The following is a 14,016-nucleotide window of genomic DNA, read 5'->3' as shown; positions in this document are numbered from 1 at the left end:
GCAGCAGGACAAACAGCATCCAGAGCGTGGTGCATTGCACAGCAGCCATTTCCTGCTGGGGCAATGCCTGCTGATCCAAAGGCAGCCTCAGTGTCATAAACCTACTCTGTCCTGTGCTTATTCCTCTCCTGTGTGCATGCAAACACTGCAGTTGATTTAGTTGTTGGAATAAAGTTACCTTTGTTCACAGGGAGCCATCTTTTCAGTGGAATTCCAACTCCTGGGCAAGGCAAGGTCTGCCACGCTCAGCACCTGCAGAAGGAGCCATTGGGCACAAAGGGACAGAGTGGCTCCAAAGAGCTCCCAAGTGCCTGGGCAGAGAGGAGAGTGCTCTCAGCCACCATGGGCTGCAGGAACCTGGTACATCAAGCCTAGCAAGAGGATAGGAAAAGAGCAGACACCTTGGGGGTGGTGCTCAAAGGCACATGGGCTGGGCATTAGGGCCTGGTGTGAGCCTGGGCTAAGGGAACACCAGACCTGGGAAACTCCCAAGCATGAGCAGGGAAACTGCTGGCTCCTGACAGGAGTGCCAGTGCCCTAGGCAGAGCCAGATTTCATGAGTACTAAAGGGACATTGATGTGCCAGGTGGTCACACTTCAGAGATACTCAAAGGAAGGGCTGGGGTCATTCTGGGGAGAGGAACCTGGCAGGAACAGTAGGAGAGCACCCCAGGAATGCCATGGGAGGCCAGGGTGAGTGGGCCAACAGCAGCTGCAACACCAAGTCTGTTCACAGGAGGGGCCAGCCTGGGAGCCAGGGGGAAAAGATCCCTCAGCTTGGCTCCAGATTTGGGAGGAGACAAGGGCAGAGAAAGGGAGGAGTCGAGGAAGATGAGAGGGCTGTATAAGCCTGGCAAATGGAGAGAAGGGGCAATCAGAGAGCCAGCTGCACAGACTGAAACTGCAGCTTGGTGTGCTTGTGTGCCTGAGTGCTGCACATCATCACCACAGGATGGGCAAGAACCTTCTTATCTCGACTCGCTAATCAAGAAATCATCTCCAAACTGTACAAATTCACTCCAAAATTTATACCCTTTTCAATCAAACTTTGATAGTGGGGGGTGGGGAAGAAATGGGAGAGGATCCTGGAATGCCGTGGGGAAGACTTGTTGAAGGCAGTGGCTGTGTTTTCCAGGTGAAGTCAGGCCAACATTGACTTTCTTCATCTAATGGAATGCTTCAAAGTGCCTCGGGCTAGGTGCCGCTCCATCTGCTTTTGGATACTCTTCTTGGCTTCCAGGCCAGTGGAGTCCTGTCTCACGGCAGGTGGCACTCTTCCCTTTGTGTCAATCAGTACGGGCTGTGCTGAGAACAACTGCCCCACATCTCTACTGGTCCCTGGCACCCTGGCAGAAGCTTCTTCAAATATTTCCTGAAGTCAGGGGCTGCCTGCTCACTAAAGATGCTGACCACAAGAGTGTCACTCAGGCTTGGGCATGGCCATTACCCTGCCCAGTGAGCAGACCAGCTTAGAGCAGCCCGATCACCCTGGCACAACCTTATGGCGCTGTCTTGGCAGAATCCTGCTGCCCATAATGATTTCCCCCAGTTTAGCACCACCTCGGCCTCAGACATCCCCTCACCTAAACCAGGGATATTTCCCATCACATCAAACACCTCGAGGCACGTGAAACCCCTTTTTTTGCATGCCAAGAAGGGACTTCCACCCCCTTCTGTGTCCATGCCCAGGACTCTAGCACCCATTGTGTGCCATGATGGACACAAGGCTCTCCCTGTGCCTGTCTCCAAACGCCTTTGAGCAGAGACTCGAGCGTCCTAGCAGAGACTCCAGCCCCTCCACCTCACAACTTACAGGGGCCTCCATAACTCCTCTGTGGCCACCTTATGCTGATCATGCTGCGCACCCGTGCTCCACATGGTACCAGTGATTTCACCAAATCTGCACCAAATACCACACAAATAGAGAGGCTCAAATCCACCCTTATAATTTACATGGAATCTGCGCATGGAATTGTAACACTGCCCATGTGGCTCCTTCCTGCTCTAAAGATCCCAGGAGAACTCACCTGTTGCCAGTAGTTGGATATTTGGATGATGGCAGCTCTAAGCGTACTTCTCTATGGTTCCATCTGGGCCGCCAAAGTGCTGAGGGAACTCCCCTCCCCTGTGTGACCATTCTGGAGGCATGGCCGGCTCCAGCGAGCCAATGTGTGCCCCGTTTGATTCCCTACACACGCCACTCTCACCCAGTCAGGGCGGGTTTCTGTACCCATTCCACCCTGGGTTCCCTCAGTGGAGTTGCAGATGTTTTGTTCCATATTGCCACCGTCTCCTGCTGCAGCTCTCAGTGCTGTCCTGGTTTAAATTATAGGTGGCTGCCAAGGAAGATGGGAAACTCCCTTGAAATGGAAAGAGTGACCCCCTCCTGTGGATGCTAAAAGGCAGGAGCAGAGGAATTTTCCAGCTGCTGAAGCATTTTGTGAAGTTTTTCTTTCTCGTGTTTTAGCTGAGAAACAGTAAAAGACAGTTTTGTAAACTAATTCTCTATCTCTGCACCTGGGTTTGTTTTCCAGCCTTGTTTTGGTACTCTGGAAAAAATATTTTGAATGGGTGTTAGAGAACCTCAGCCTGTCCCTCTAGGGGGTGGCTGGTCAAGCAACCAATCATATCATGCTCTCTCACATACAAAGGTATATAACCTAGCTTGTAAAAAATAAAATAATTCCTTTTCTGCTTGGATTTGGATTGTGTCATTTCTCGCCAGTTCTCAGTAAAACAGCGACATCCGTCCTTCTGAATTATTGTAACTTTCAAATGACGGGGCTTTCAGGCAAAGACATGGGAAAAGGAGTAAAAATTCTTTACTGGTATGTATATGCATAACAAGGCAAACAAACACCAACAGCGGCAGCAACAACAAACAGAACCAGAAATCCAGCCACAGCCTTCTCTTGGCCACAGGCCCTTTCCTCGTTGGTGCACTTCCGCTCACAGCCAGCAGAGGTGCTGGTGGCTCCCGGCCGGGCAGGGCGGGTGCAGTGGTTCCTCCGCTGCTGCAGGGGCGCTGTGGCACAAATTTGGCTGTCTCTCTCACGCAGTAATGGCAGGCACAGCCAGGGGAAGAGACGGAAAAAGGGCTTCCTTTGGAAACTCACAGGAAGCAGCCAGTCTCAGTGCCACTCGGAAAGCTGAATGGACTTCAGCAGGAACCTTGGAGGAACAGGCTGGAACAGCAGAGGCAGGCACATCCTGGAGTGGCAACCAAAGTGTACCAAAGATTCCAGAGCCATGCCAGAAGCCGCGGACTGTCTGGGCAGGCATGGAGTGTCAGGTGAATGTACATGAAAAAAGTCCAAATCAACAGCAGGGCTGGGCAGCGGCAGCCAGGCTACTGCAAGCAGCAGCTGCAAGCAGCCAGGAGAGACATGCCCTCCGGGAAGGTACCTTCCCAATGAGGTCAAGTGTTGGAAAGGTCCCAGTTCAACAGCCGCTCTTGTGAGCAGAAGCTCACCCACAGTAAGGAGAAAAGCAGCACAGGACAGAACTCCACAGTGGCAGCTAATTCACCCCACAGCAGCAGCAAACCTGACCGTTCCCCTCCAGCCCCAAGAGCAAGAGAAAGCAAGGAGCTGAGCCCAGCCCCTCTCCCCAAGCCAAAATCTCGCAGTATCTCTGCACTTCCCAAGAGAAAGCTGCCATGCTCAGAGACCGTAGCAAACTGCACCCTTCCCCCTCCTCCTTGGCTATGTAACTTGTCTCTAAGTATCTGTCCCTCCCATCTCTTAGGAAACAAATGGGAGAACCTTTCCCTGAGAGAAAAGGGGGAAAAAAATCCCAAAATCCAGTAAGCGTCCATTCCCCTGGCCAGCACCTCAGCTCCCCGTGCCCTCGGTTATGCAAAGGCTGGGCAGCTCACGGCCCCTGGTCCCGGGTTCCCCCCAGCCAGAGCTCATCCTGCAGCTGGCACTGCAGCTGCACACCCAGCTCCCTGCCCCAAATGGGTTCCTCAGCAGCTGCCTGCCCCGGGGACTGCCCAGCCTCATCCCGCAAGAAGAGGGGCCTAAAGAAAGCTGCAGAGAGCCTTCTTCCAAGGGCAGGCACTGATAGGACATGGGGCAGTGGCTTGACAGTGACCGAGGGTAGCTTGTGATGAGCTATTGGGAAGGAATTCTTGATGGTGACGCGGCTGAGACACTGGCATGGGTTTCCCAGAGCAGGGTGGATGCCTGTTTTTCATGTAGGCAGGGTCAGCACAGAAGACACAGACACCAACTTCAGGAGTAAGTGTCATTTCCTATAATTCAAAACTGCAAAGAATTGCAAAAGGATAGGTGAGCAGTACATCAAATCATCAGCAAACATTGACAAAAGGATAAGCTAGGCAATGCATGCAATCATTACTACAAAAGACTGCCTACAGTGATGAAGGAAGACACATCACCAGTTACCCTAATCCTTGACCATCATCCAGGCCTGCCCATCAACTGGGGGAAGCCACTGTCACAGTGAAGGACTGGGGAACCACCCCTGGCAACTGGGAAATCCTGCAGGTGCCTCCACCTACAGGCAATGAGGCTTCTGACCGTGCTGTGAGAGGGTCCCGTTTTTACACTCTTGAATAAACAAGATACCAAAACTTCTGTGTACAGGAACATCTGGTTTCATTATTCTATTGGGATGCTCCTGAGGCCTGGGAGGGCTTCAGGAGGAACCAAGGGAGTTCTCTGTGACCCTACACCCCCAAAACAAGGCCAGATGTGGCCTTATCCAGTTTCTAAATATGGAAAGGCAAATCCATGTTTCTCCAGTAAGCAGATTTAGATAACCTTTGGTTGGAAAGTCCATCTAGAGGCCGACTTTTGGTCAAGGCTAGTTGCTCCTGCCTTGGTCAGGGCCTCTTGATCAGGACTTAGTACTTCAATGCCCAATCCCTCAAAGTGTTCAAGGACAGCTTCTGAGCCAGGCTGTGCACACTGTGGGAAACTGGATCTCGTGCAAAATATCCCTCCCTGCCCATGGCAGGGGGTCAGACCTCAATGATCTCCAAGGTCCCTTCCAGCCCAAACCATTCTATGGCTCCTCCATTCGATGTTGCCCCTCCCCCAGCGGGCCCCCGGGCCACAGGCCGCAGTGCCCAGGACACGGAACCCAGCCCTCTGTGACATCAGCCCCAGGGCCGAGGGCACCACGGGCAGCGCGGCTGCTGCGGGCACTGCGGCTGTGGCTGTGCTGCTGCACGGATCCCTCAGTGCTTGCAGCTGACACGTGCCTCAGGCAGCCATGAATCGGCTCGGCCTCCTCGTCCTGCTGACCGCTGCCGGGCTGGCGCACGGCACATGGGACAACTGTGGGTAAGTGGCCCCAGGCCCTGGGAGGGAGCCAGGCCAACACTTGGGGCCTTCCCTGGAGGGGGCCCTGCCTGTCCCCCATGGCCGGGCCACAGCTTCCCACCCGCCATGGGGAAGCCTCAGCTCCTTGCCAGCAGCCAGGTGCTGGCACGGACAGACGCACACCCCATGGGCTTCCCTGGGCTGCTGTGCGTGCAAGCCCTTGTGGGGAGGGCAGAGGGCTGAGCTTCAGCCTGAGCCACAGCAGGCCATGGAGCAGCATGGAAATGACTTTCTGCTTGCAGAGGGACCTGCGGGCACCGAGCTACCTACCAGCCCACAAATTATTACTACGGCAACATGGTTTATGACTATGGCCTGACACGCATCGTGGGTGGCACAGGTGCCATGGACGCATCCTGGCCCTGGATCGTCAGCATCCAGCATCCCTGGGCACCAGACCTGGGCCACTGGTGTGGAGGCTCCCTCATCAGCACTCAGTGGGTCCTCACAGCAGCCCACTGCTTCAACAAGTATAAGTAAGGAGGAGCAGGGAATGGGGACATCGCCACACCACCAGCAGGTGCCCTGTCAGCAGCACCACCTGCTACTCCCATCCCCTTTGCTCTCAGTCAGCCCAGCTGCCACACTGCTGAAGAGAAGCCTGGGCTGATGCCAAGGCTTCCTAGTAGCTTCCAGCTCAACATTCCCTCACCCTAAGGCGTGGGAGGGCACTCACTCCTGCCAGAGCACTGCCATGCCACGCAGAGGTCTGGCAGCTGCTGGGCTGCTGTGGTGCATGGCTCTGCTCCCTCTCAGCCCTCTCTCCATCTGCTTTCCAGTAATGTCAGTACCCTGTACGTGGTGCTTGGGGCCACCCAGTTCACCCAGCCGGGCCCAGGGGTAGTAGTGCGCAATGTCAAGCAGCTGCTGATACACCGGTACTACAAACGTGCCGACTTGAGCTACGATATTGCCCTGCTGGAATTGGACCATCCTGTCCAGTGCAGCCCCTACATCCAGCTGGCCTGTGTGCCCGACGCCACGCTGAGAGTGTCAGAGCTGCAGAACTGCTGGATTGCTGGCTGGGGTGCCGTCACTGCAAGATGTGAGTTCCCAAGAGGGATTCCTGAGCCAGCTCAGCACACTGGGGACACAGCTTGGGCTTCCCCACAACAGAGGCCAAAGTCAGGCTGTGGGACATACGCCTCTGCAGAGATGGACCTGGTCTGGTCCCCAAAGGCAGGCAGCAGAGACACAGAGCCTCTGCAGAGGCAAAGCAAGCCCTAGGGAAGGGGATCCCCCACACAGCGGTAGTAGAACCGGCAAGGAGCTGCTTGGAGCTTATTCCTTGTTCTGCTCACAGCTCAAGATTCAAGTGATCGCCTCCAGGAGGCCAAGGTCCAGCTCATCGATACCAAGCTCTGCAACAGCAGCCGCTGGTACGCTGGCGACGTCCACCCCTACAACCTGTGTGCTGGTTACCCACAGGGCACCATCGACGCCTGCCAGGTAGGAGCGAGCCACGAGCCACTCAGCCCCCAGCAGCGCGGGCAGCCCGGGCAGCACCGCCCCAACACAGCCCAGGGCCTGCTCTGCCCGGCCACTCAGTCCCCTCCCAGCCCCGGCTCCCCACCGCTGTGGGGGCTTCCCGCACACTCCCCAGCCACACCTGCTTGCCCAGGGCCGCCCTTGTGCCAGAAAGCCCAGCTAGTGTTCTTGGCAACCCAGAGATCCAGGTGCCAAATATCCATCCTCTGCACATCCAGGAGCCCTGTGCAGAGAGGACAGAGAGCACTACTTTACAGGACACCAAGCCGCTCACAGCCAAGATTCTGGATGCTCCAGTCCCTGAGCAGAGCCTTGCTCTGCCCAGAATGCAGCTCTGGCAGGGGCTGTGGGAGACAAGGAGACAGCCCCAGTGCTGACAGGGACCACCCAACACCACCTTAATCCTGTCTGCTCCCCTGCAGGGTGACAGCGGTGGTCCTCTCATGTGCCAAGACAACAACGCTGACTACTGGTGGGTCATCGGAGTGACCAGCTGGGGAGAAGGCTGTGCCAGAGCACAGCAGCCCGGAGTCTACACCTCCACTCAGTACTTCTATAACTGGATCGAGGTCCAGATGGGTGCAAAGGCAGCTAAAAGTGCTTCTTGAGCAGCAGGACAGGCAGCATCCAGAGCATGGTGCATTGCACAGCAACCATTTCCTGCTGGGGCAATGCCTGCGGATCCAAAGGCAGCCTCAGTGTCATAAACCTGCTCTGTCCCGTGCTTATTCCTCTCCTGTGTGCATGCAAACACTGGAGTTGATTTAGTTGTTGAAATAAAGTTACGTTTGTTCACAGGGAACCATCTTTTCAGTGCAATTCCAACTCCTGGGCAAGGCAAGGACTGCCACGCTCAGCACCTGCAGAAGGAGCCATTGGGCACAAAGGGACAGAGTGGCTCCAAAGAGCTCCCAAGTGCCTGGGCAGAGAGGAGAGTGCTCTCAGCCACCATGGGCTGCAGGATCCTGGTACATCAAGCCTAGCAAGAGGATAGGAAAAGAGCAGACACCTTGGGAGTGGTGCTCAAAGGCACATGGGCTGGGCATTAGGGCCCAGGGTATGAGCCTGGGCTAAGGGAACACCACACCTGGGAAACACCTGACCAGGGAAACTGCTGGCTCCTGACAGGAGTGCCAGTGCCCTAGGCAGAGCCAGATTTCATGAGTACTAAAGGGGCATTGATGTGCCAGGTGGTCACACTTCAGAGATACTCAAAGGAAGGGCTGGGGTCATTCTGGGGAGAGGAACCTGGCAGGAACAGTAGGAGAGCACCCCAGGAATGCCATGGGAGGCCAGGGTGAGTGGGCCAACAGCAGCTGCAACACCAAGTCTGTTCACAGGAGGGGCCAGCCTGGGAGCCAGGGGGAAAAGATCCCTCAGCTTGGCTCCAGATTTGGGAGGAGACAAGGGCAGAGAAAGGGAGGAGTCGAGGAAGATGAGAGGGCTGTATAAGCCTGGCAAATGGAGAGAAGGGGCAATCAGAGAGCCAGCTGCACAGACTGAAACTGCAGCTTGGTGTGCTTGTGTGCCTGAGTGCTGCACATCATCACCACAGGATGGGCAAGAACCTTCTTATCTCGACTCGCTAATCAAGAAATCATCTCCAAACTGTACAAATTCACCCCCTAATTTTATACCCTTTCAATCGAACTTTGATAGTGGGGGGTGGGGAAGAAATGGGAGAGGATCCTGGAATGCCGTGGGGAAGACTTGTTGAAGGCAGTGGCTGTGTTTTCCAGGTGAAGGCAAGTGAATGTTGACTTTCTTCATCTAATGGAATGCTTCAAAGTGCCTCGGGCTAGGTGCCGCTCCATCTGCTTTTGGATACTCTTCTTGGCTTCCAGGCCAGTGGAGTCCTGTCTCACGGCGGGTGGCACTCTTCCCTTTGTGTCAATCAGTACGGGCTGTGCTGAGAACAACTGCCCCACATCTCTACTGGTCCCTGGCACCCTGGCAGAAGTTTCTTCAAATATTTCCTGAAGTCAGGGGCTGCCTGCTCACTAAAGATGCTGACCACAAGAGTGTCACTCAGGCTTGGGCATGGCCATTACCCTGCCCAGTGAGCAGACCAGCTTAGAGCAGCCCGATCACCCTGGCACAACCTTATGGCACTGTCTTGGCAGAATCCTGCTGCCCATAACGATTTCCCCCAGTTTAGCACCACCTCGGCCTCAGACATCCCCTCACCTAAACCAGGGATATTTCCCATCACATCAAACACCTCGAGGCACGTGAAACCCCTTTTTGCATGCCAAGAAGGGACTTCCACTCCCTTCTGTGTGCATGCCCAGGACTCTAGCACCCATTCTGTGCCACGATGGACACAAGGCTCTCCCTGTGCCTGTCTCCAAAGGCCTTTAAGCAGAGACTCGAGCGTCCTAGCAGAGACTCCAGCCCCTCCACCTCACAACTTACAGGGGCCTCCATAACTCTTCTGTGACCACCTTATGCTGATCATGCGGCGCACCCATGCTCCACATGGTACCAGTGATTTCACCAAATCTGCACCAAATACCACACAAATAGAGAGGCTCAAATCCACCCTTATAATTTACATGGAATCTGCTCATGGAATTGTAACACTGCCTATGTGGCTCCTTCCTGCTCTAAAGATCCCAGGAGAGCTCACCTGCTGCCAGCAGTTGGATATTTGGATGAGGGCAGCTCTAAGCGTACTTCTCTATGGTTCCATCTGGGCTGCCAAAGTGCTGAGGGAACTCCCCTCCCCTGTGTGACCATTCTGGAGGCATGGCCAGCTCCAGCGAGCCAATGTGTGCCCCGTTTGATTCCCTAGACACGCCACTCTCACCCAGTCCAAGCAGGTTTCCATACCCGTTCAGCCCCGGGATTTCCCCAGCAGACTCGCAGATGTCTCATTCCATAAAGAGCCACCAGCTCCTGCTGCAGCTCTCAGTGTCCATTCAAATCCCTGGCCAGCACCTCAGCTCCCCGTGCCCTCGGTTATGCAAAGGCTGGGCAGCTCACGGCCCCTGGTCCCGGGCTCCCCCCAGCCAGAGCTCATCCTGCAGCTGGCACTGCAGCGGCACACCCAGCTCCCTGCCCCAAATGGGTTCCTCAGCAGCTGCCTGCCCCGGGGACTGCCCAGCCTCATCCTGCAAGAAGAGGGGCCTAAAGAAAGCTGCAGAGAGCCTTCTTCCAAGGGCAGGCACTGATAGGACATGGGGCAGTGGCATGACAGTGACCGAGGGTAGCTTGTGATGAGCTATTGGGAAGGAATTCTTGATGGTGACGCGGCTGAGACACTGGCATGGGTTTCCCAGAGCAGGGTGGATGCCTGTTTTTCATGTAGGCAGGGCCAGCACAGAAGACACAGACACCAACTTCAGGAGTGTCATTTGCCATAATTCAAAACTGCAAAGAATTGCAAAAGGATAGGTGAGCAGTACATCAAATCATCAGCAAACATTGACAAAAGGATAAGCTAGGCAATGCATGCAATCATTACTACAAAAGACTGCCTACAGTGATGAAGGAAGACACATCACCAGTTACCCTAATCCTTGACCATCATCCAGGCCGGCCCATCAACTGGGGGAAGCCACTGTCACAGTGAAGGACTGGGAACCACCCCTGGCAACTGGGAAATCCTGCAGGTGCCTCCACCTACAGGCAATGAGGCTTCTGACCGTGCTGTGAGAGGGTCCCGTTTTTACACTCTTGAATAAACAAGATACCAAAACTTCTGTGTACAGGAACATCTGGTTTCATTATTCTATTGGGATGCTCCTGAGGCCTGGGAGGGCTTCAGGAGGAACCAAGGGAGTTCTCTGTGATCCTACAACCCCAAAACAAGGCCAGATGTGGCCTTATCTACTTTTTAAGTATGGAAAGGCAAATCTGTGTTTCTCCAGTAAGCAGATTTAGATAACCTTTGGTTGGAAAGCCCATCTAGAGGCCGAATTTGGTCATGGCTAGTTGCTCCTGCCTTGGTCAGGGCCTCTTGATCAGGACTTAGTACTTCAATGCCCAATCCCTCAAAGTGTTCAAGGACAGCTTCTGAGCCAGGCTGTGCACACTGTGGGAAACTGGATCTTGTGCAAAATATCCCTCCCTGCCGATGGCAGTGGATCAGAGCTGGATGATCTCCAAGGTCCCTTCCAGCCCAAACCATTCTATGGCTCCTCCATTCGATGTTGCCCCTCCCCCAGCGGGCCCCCGGGCCACAGGCCGCAGTGCCCAGGACACGGAACCCAGCCCTCTGTGACATCAGCCCCAGGGCCGAGGGCACCACGGGCAGCGCGGCTGCTGCGGGCACTGCGGCTGTGGCTGTGCTGCTGCACGGATCCCTCAGTGCTTGCAGCTGACACGTGCCTCAGGCAGCCATGAATCGGCTCGGCCTCCTCGTCCTGCTGACCGCTGCCGGGCTGGCGCACGGCACATGGGACAACTGTGGGTAAGTGGCCCCAGGCCCTGGGAGGGAGCCAGGCCAACACTTGGGGCCTTCCCTGGAGGGGGCCCTGCCTGTCCCCCATGGCCGGGCCACAGCTTCCCACCCGCCATGGGGAAGCCTCAGCTCCTTGCCAGCAGCCAGGTGCTGGCACGGACAGACGCACACCCCATGGGCTTCCCTGGGCTGCTGTGCGTGCAAGCCCTTGTGGGGAGGGCAGAGGGCTGAGCTTCAGCCTGAGCCACAGCAGGCCATGGAGCAGCATGGAAATGACTTTCTGCTTGCAGAGGGACCTGCGGGCTCCGAGCTGTGGAATCTGACTATGGCCTCATGCCTTATTTCTATGGCAACGTGGCTTATGGCTATGACATGACACGTGTTGTGGGTGGCGCGAATGCCCTGCCAGGAGCCTGGCCCTGGATTGTCAGCATCCAGCATCCATGGATGCCAGACTTAAGGCATCTGTGTGGAGGGTCCCTCATCAGCACTCAGTGGGTCCTCACAGCAGCCCACTGCTTCGACCCCATCAGGTAAGGAGGAGCAGGGAATGGGGACATCTCTACTACACCAGCAGGTGCCCTGTGTGCAGCACCCCCTGCTACTCCCAACCCCTTTCCTCTCAGTCATCCCCACTGCCATGCTGCTCAGGAGAAGCCTGGGCTGATGCCAAGGCTCCCTAGCAGCCTACAGATCAACATTCCCCCACCCCAAGGTTTGGGAGGGCACTCACACCTGCCAGAGCACTGCTCCCTCTCTCCCATGCCATGCAGTGGTCTGGCAGCTGCTGGGCTGCTGTGGTGCATGGCTCTGCTCCCTCTCAGCCCTCTCTCCATCTGCTTTCCAGGAAAATCAGCATGGTGTATGTGGTGATTGGGGCCACCCAGTTGACTCAGCCGGGCCCTGGTGCAGAAGTGCGCAACGTCAAGCAGCTGCTCGTGCACCAAGCGTACAATCCTGATGACTTGAGCTACGATATTGCCCTGCTGGAATTGGACCATCCTGTCCAGTGCAGCCCCTACATCCAGCTGGCCTGTGTGCCCGACGCCACGCTGAGAGTGTCAGAGCTGCAGAACTGCTGGATTGCTGGCTGGGGTGCCACTGCTCCAAGAGGTGAGTTCCCAAGAGAGACTCCTGAGCCAGCTCAGCACACTGGGGACGCAGCTTGGGCTTCCCCACAACAGAGGCCAAAGTCAGGCTGTGGAACATACGCCTCTGCAGAGATGGACCTGGTCTGGTCCCCAAAGGCAGGCAGCAGAGACACAGCACTCCAGTGCCTCTTCAGAGGCAAAGGAAGCCCTAGGGAAGGGGACCCTGTCCAAGAAAGGGGAGGAGAACAGGCAAGGAGCTGCTTGGGGCTCATTTCTTGCTCTGCTCACAGCTCAAAAATCAAGTGATCGCCTCCAGGAGGCCAAGGTCCAGCTCATCAATACCAAGCTCTGCAACAGCAGCCGCTGGTACGCAGGGGACATCCACACCCACAACCTGTGTGCTGGTTACCCACAGGGCACCATCGACACCTGCCAGGTAGGAGTGAGCCACGAGCCACTCAGCCCCCAGCAGCGCGGGCAGCCCGGGCAGCACCGCCCCAACACAGCCCAGGGCCTGCTCTGCCCGGCCACTCAGTCCCCTCCCAGCCCCGGCTCCCCACCGCTGTGGGGGCTTCCCGCACACTCCCCAGCCACACCTGCTTGCCCAGGGCCCCCCTTGTGCCAGAAAGCCCAGCTAGTGTTCTTGGCAACCCAGAGGTCCAGGTGCCAAATATCCATCCTCTGCACATCCAGGAGGCCTGTGCAGAGAGGACAGAGAGCACTACCCTTACAGGACCCCAAGCCTCTTGCAGATGGGTTTCTGGATGCTCCAGTCCCTGAGCAGAGCCTGGCTCTGCCCAAAATGCAGTTCTGGCAGGGGCTGTGGGAGACAAGGAGACAGCCCCAGTGCTGACAGGGACCACCCAACACCACCTTAATCCTGTCTGCTCCCCTGCAGGGTGACAGCGGTGGTCCTCTCATGTGCCAAGACAACAACGCTGACTACTGGTGGGTCATTGGAGTGACCAGCTGGGGGAAAGGCTGTGCCAGAGCAAGGCGTCCTGGAGTCTACATCTCCACTCAGTTCTTCTATGACTGGATCCTATTCCAGATGAGCCTGAGCCCAGATGGAAGTTCTTCTCCAACATCACGGGCGTGTAGTAATTTTTTGACCATTTCACACCCCTGGTCTCATTATATTACCATCCCACAACCCTCTCAGAAGCCATGGCCAAGACCACCCCTCTCTGAAAAGTTGCGTCGAAGACTACCTGTGTCTCAAAAGTCGTGTCCAAGGCCAACTGCCTCTCAAAAGCCATGGTCGAGAGCAACCTCCTCTCCAAAACCAAGGCCAATTACAACAACATTGGGCAAAGTTAACTCCTGCCCATTTCCCATGAAAATTCTGGTGGAATTCTTTACTCAAGTGAAGCAACTCCTCCAGCAGATTCTTGGGCAAAACACATCTTAAGCAGCAGGACAGGCAACATCCAGAGCTTGCTGCAGTGCACAGCAACCATTTCCTGCTGGGGCAATGCCTGCGGATCCAAAGGCAGCCTCAGTGTCATAAACCTGCTCTGTCCTGCCCACACTCTTCTGTGTACAGGCAGACAACATGGTTGACTTACCTGAAGTAAAGTTGCCTATGGTCACAGGGAGCCATCTTTTCAGTGCAATTCCAACTCCTGGGCAAAGCAAGGACTGCCACGCTCAGCACCTGCAGAAGGAGCCATTGGGCACA

General features: G+C 55.7%; 2 protein-coding genes across 2 annotated transcripts; both read left to right on the top strand.

Moving 5' to 3' along the window:
• The first annotated feature begins 5,241 nt into the window (after positions 1-5,241).
• On the top strand, positions 5,242-7,447 carry LOC138107182 (acrosin-like). Its single transcript, XM_069008473.1, has 5 exons — positions 5,242-5,312; positions 5,594-5,827; positions 6,131-6,396; positions 6,655-6,800; positions 7,262-7,447. Exons 1-5 carry the CDS (start codon positions 5,242-5,244, stop codon positions 7,445-7,447), a joined length of 903 nt encoding a protein of 300 aa, XP_068864574.1.
• Positions 7,448-11,182: 3,735 nt separating this feature from the next.
• Positions 11,183-13,746, top strand: LOC138107181 (acrosin-like). Its single transcript, XM_069008472.1, has 5 exons — positions 11,183-11,253; positions 11,535-11,777; positions 12,092-12,357; positions 12,626-12,771; positions 13,234-13,746. Exons 1-5 carry the CDS (start codon positions 11,183-11,185, stop codon positions 13,744-13,746), a joined length of 1,239 nt encoding a protein of 412 aa, XP_068864573.1.
• Positions 13,747-14,016: the final 270 nt, after the last annotated feature.

This window comes from Aphelocoma coerulescens, chromosome 3, assembly GCF_041296385.1.
Source record: "Aphelocoma coerulescens isolate FSJ_1873_10779 chromosome 3, UR_Acoe_1.0, whole genome shotgun sequence".
Taxonomy (NCBI): Eukaryota; Metazoa; Chordata; class Aves; order Passeriformes; family Corvidae; genus Aphelocoma; species Aphelocoma coerulescens.
The sequence above is the reverse complement of the archived record's forward strand: the minus strand, read 5'-3'. Positions and strand labels throughout refer to the sequence as shown.

Coding starts and splice junctions, on each gene's coding strand:
- LOC138107182 (XM_069008473.1), top strand. CDS start 5,242: ATGAATCGGCTCGGCCTCCTCGTCCTGCTGACCGCTGCCGGGCTGGCG. Junction 5,313..5,593: donor GGCACATGGGACAACTGTGG/GTAAGTGGCCCC, acceptor TTCTGCTTGCAG/AGGGACCTGCGGGCACCGAG. Junction 5,828..6,130: donor CACTGCTTCAACAAGTATAA/GTAAGGAGGAGC, acceptor TCTGCTTTCCAG/TAATGTCAGTACCCTGTACG.
- LOC138107181 (XM_069008472.1), top strand. CDS start 11,183: ATGAATCGGCTCGGCCTCCTCGTCCTGCTGACCGCTGCCGGGCTGGCG. Junction 11,778..12,091: donor CACTGCTTCGACCCCATCAG/GTAAGGAGGAGC, acceptor TCTGCTTTCCAG/GAAAATCAGCATGGTGTATG. Junction 12,772..13,233: donor GCACCATCGACACCTGCCAG/GTAGGAGTGAGC, acceptor GCTCCCCTGCAG/GGTGACAGCGGTGGTCCTCT.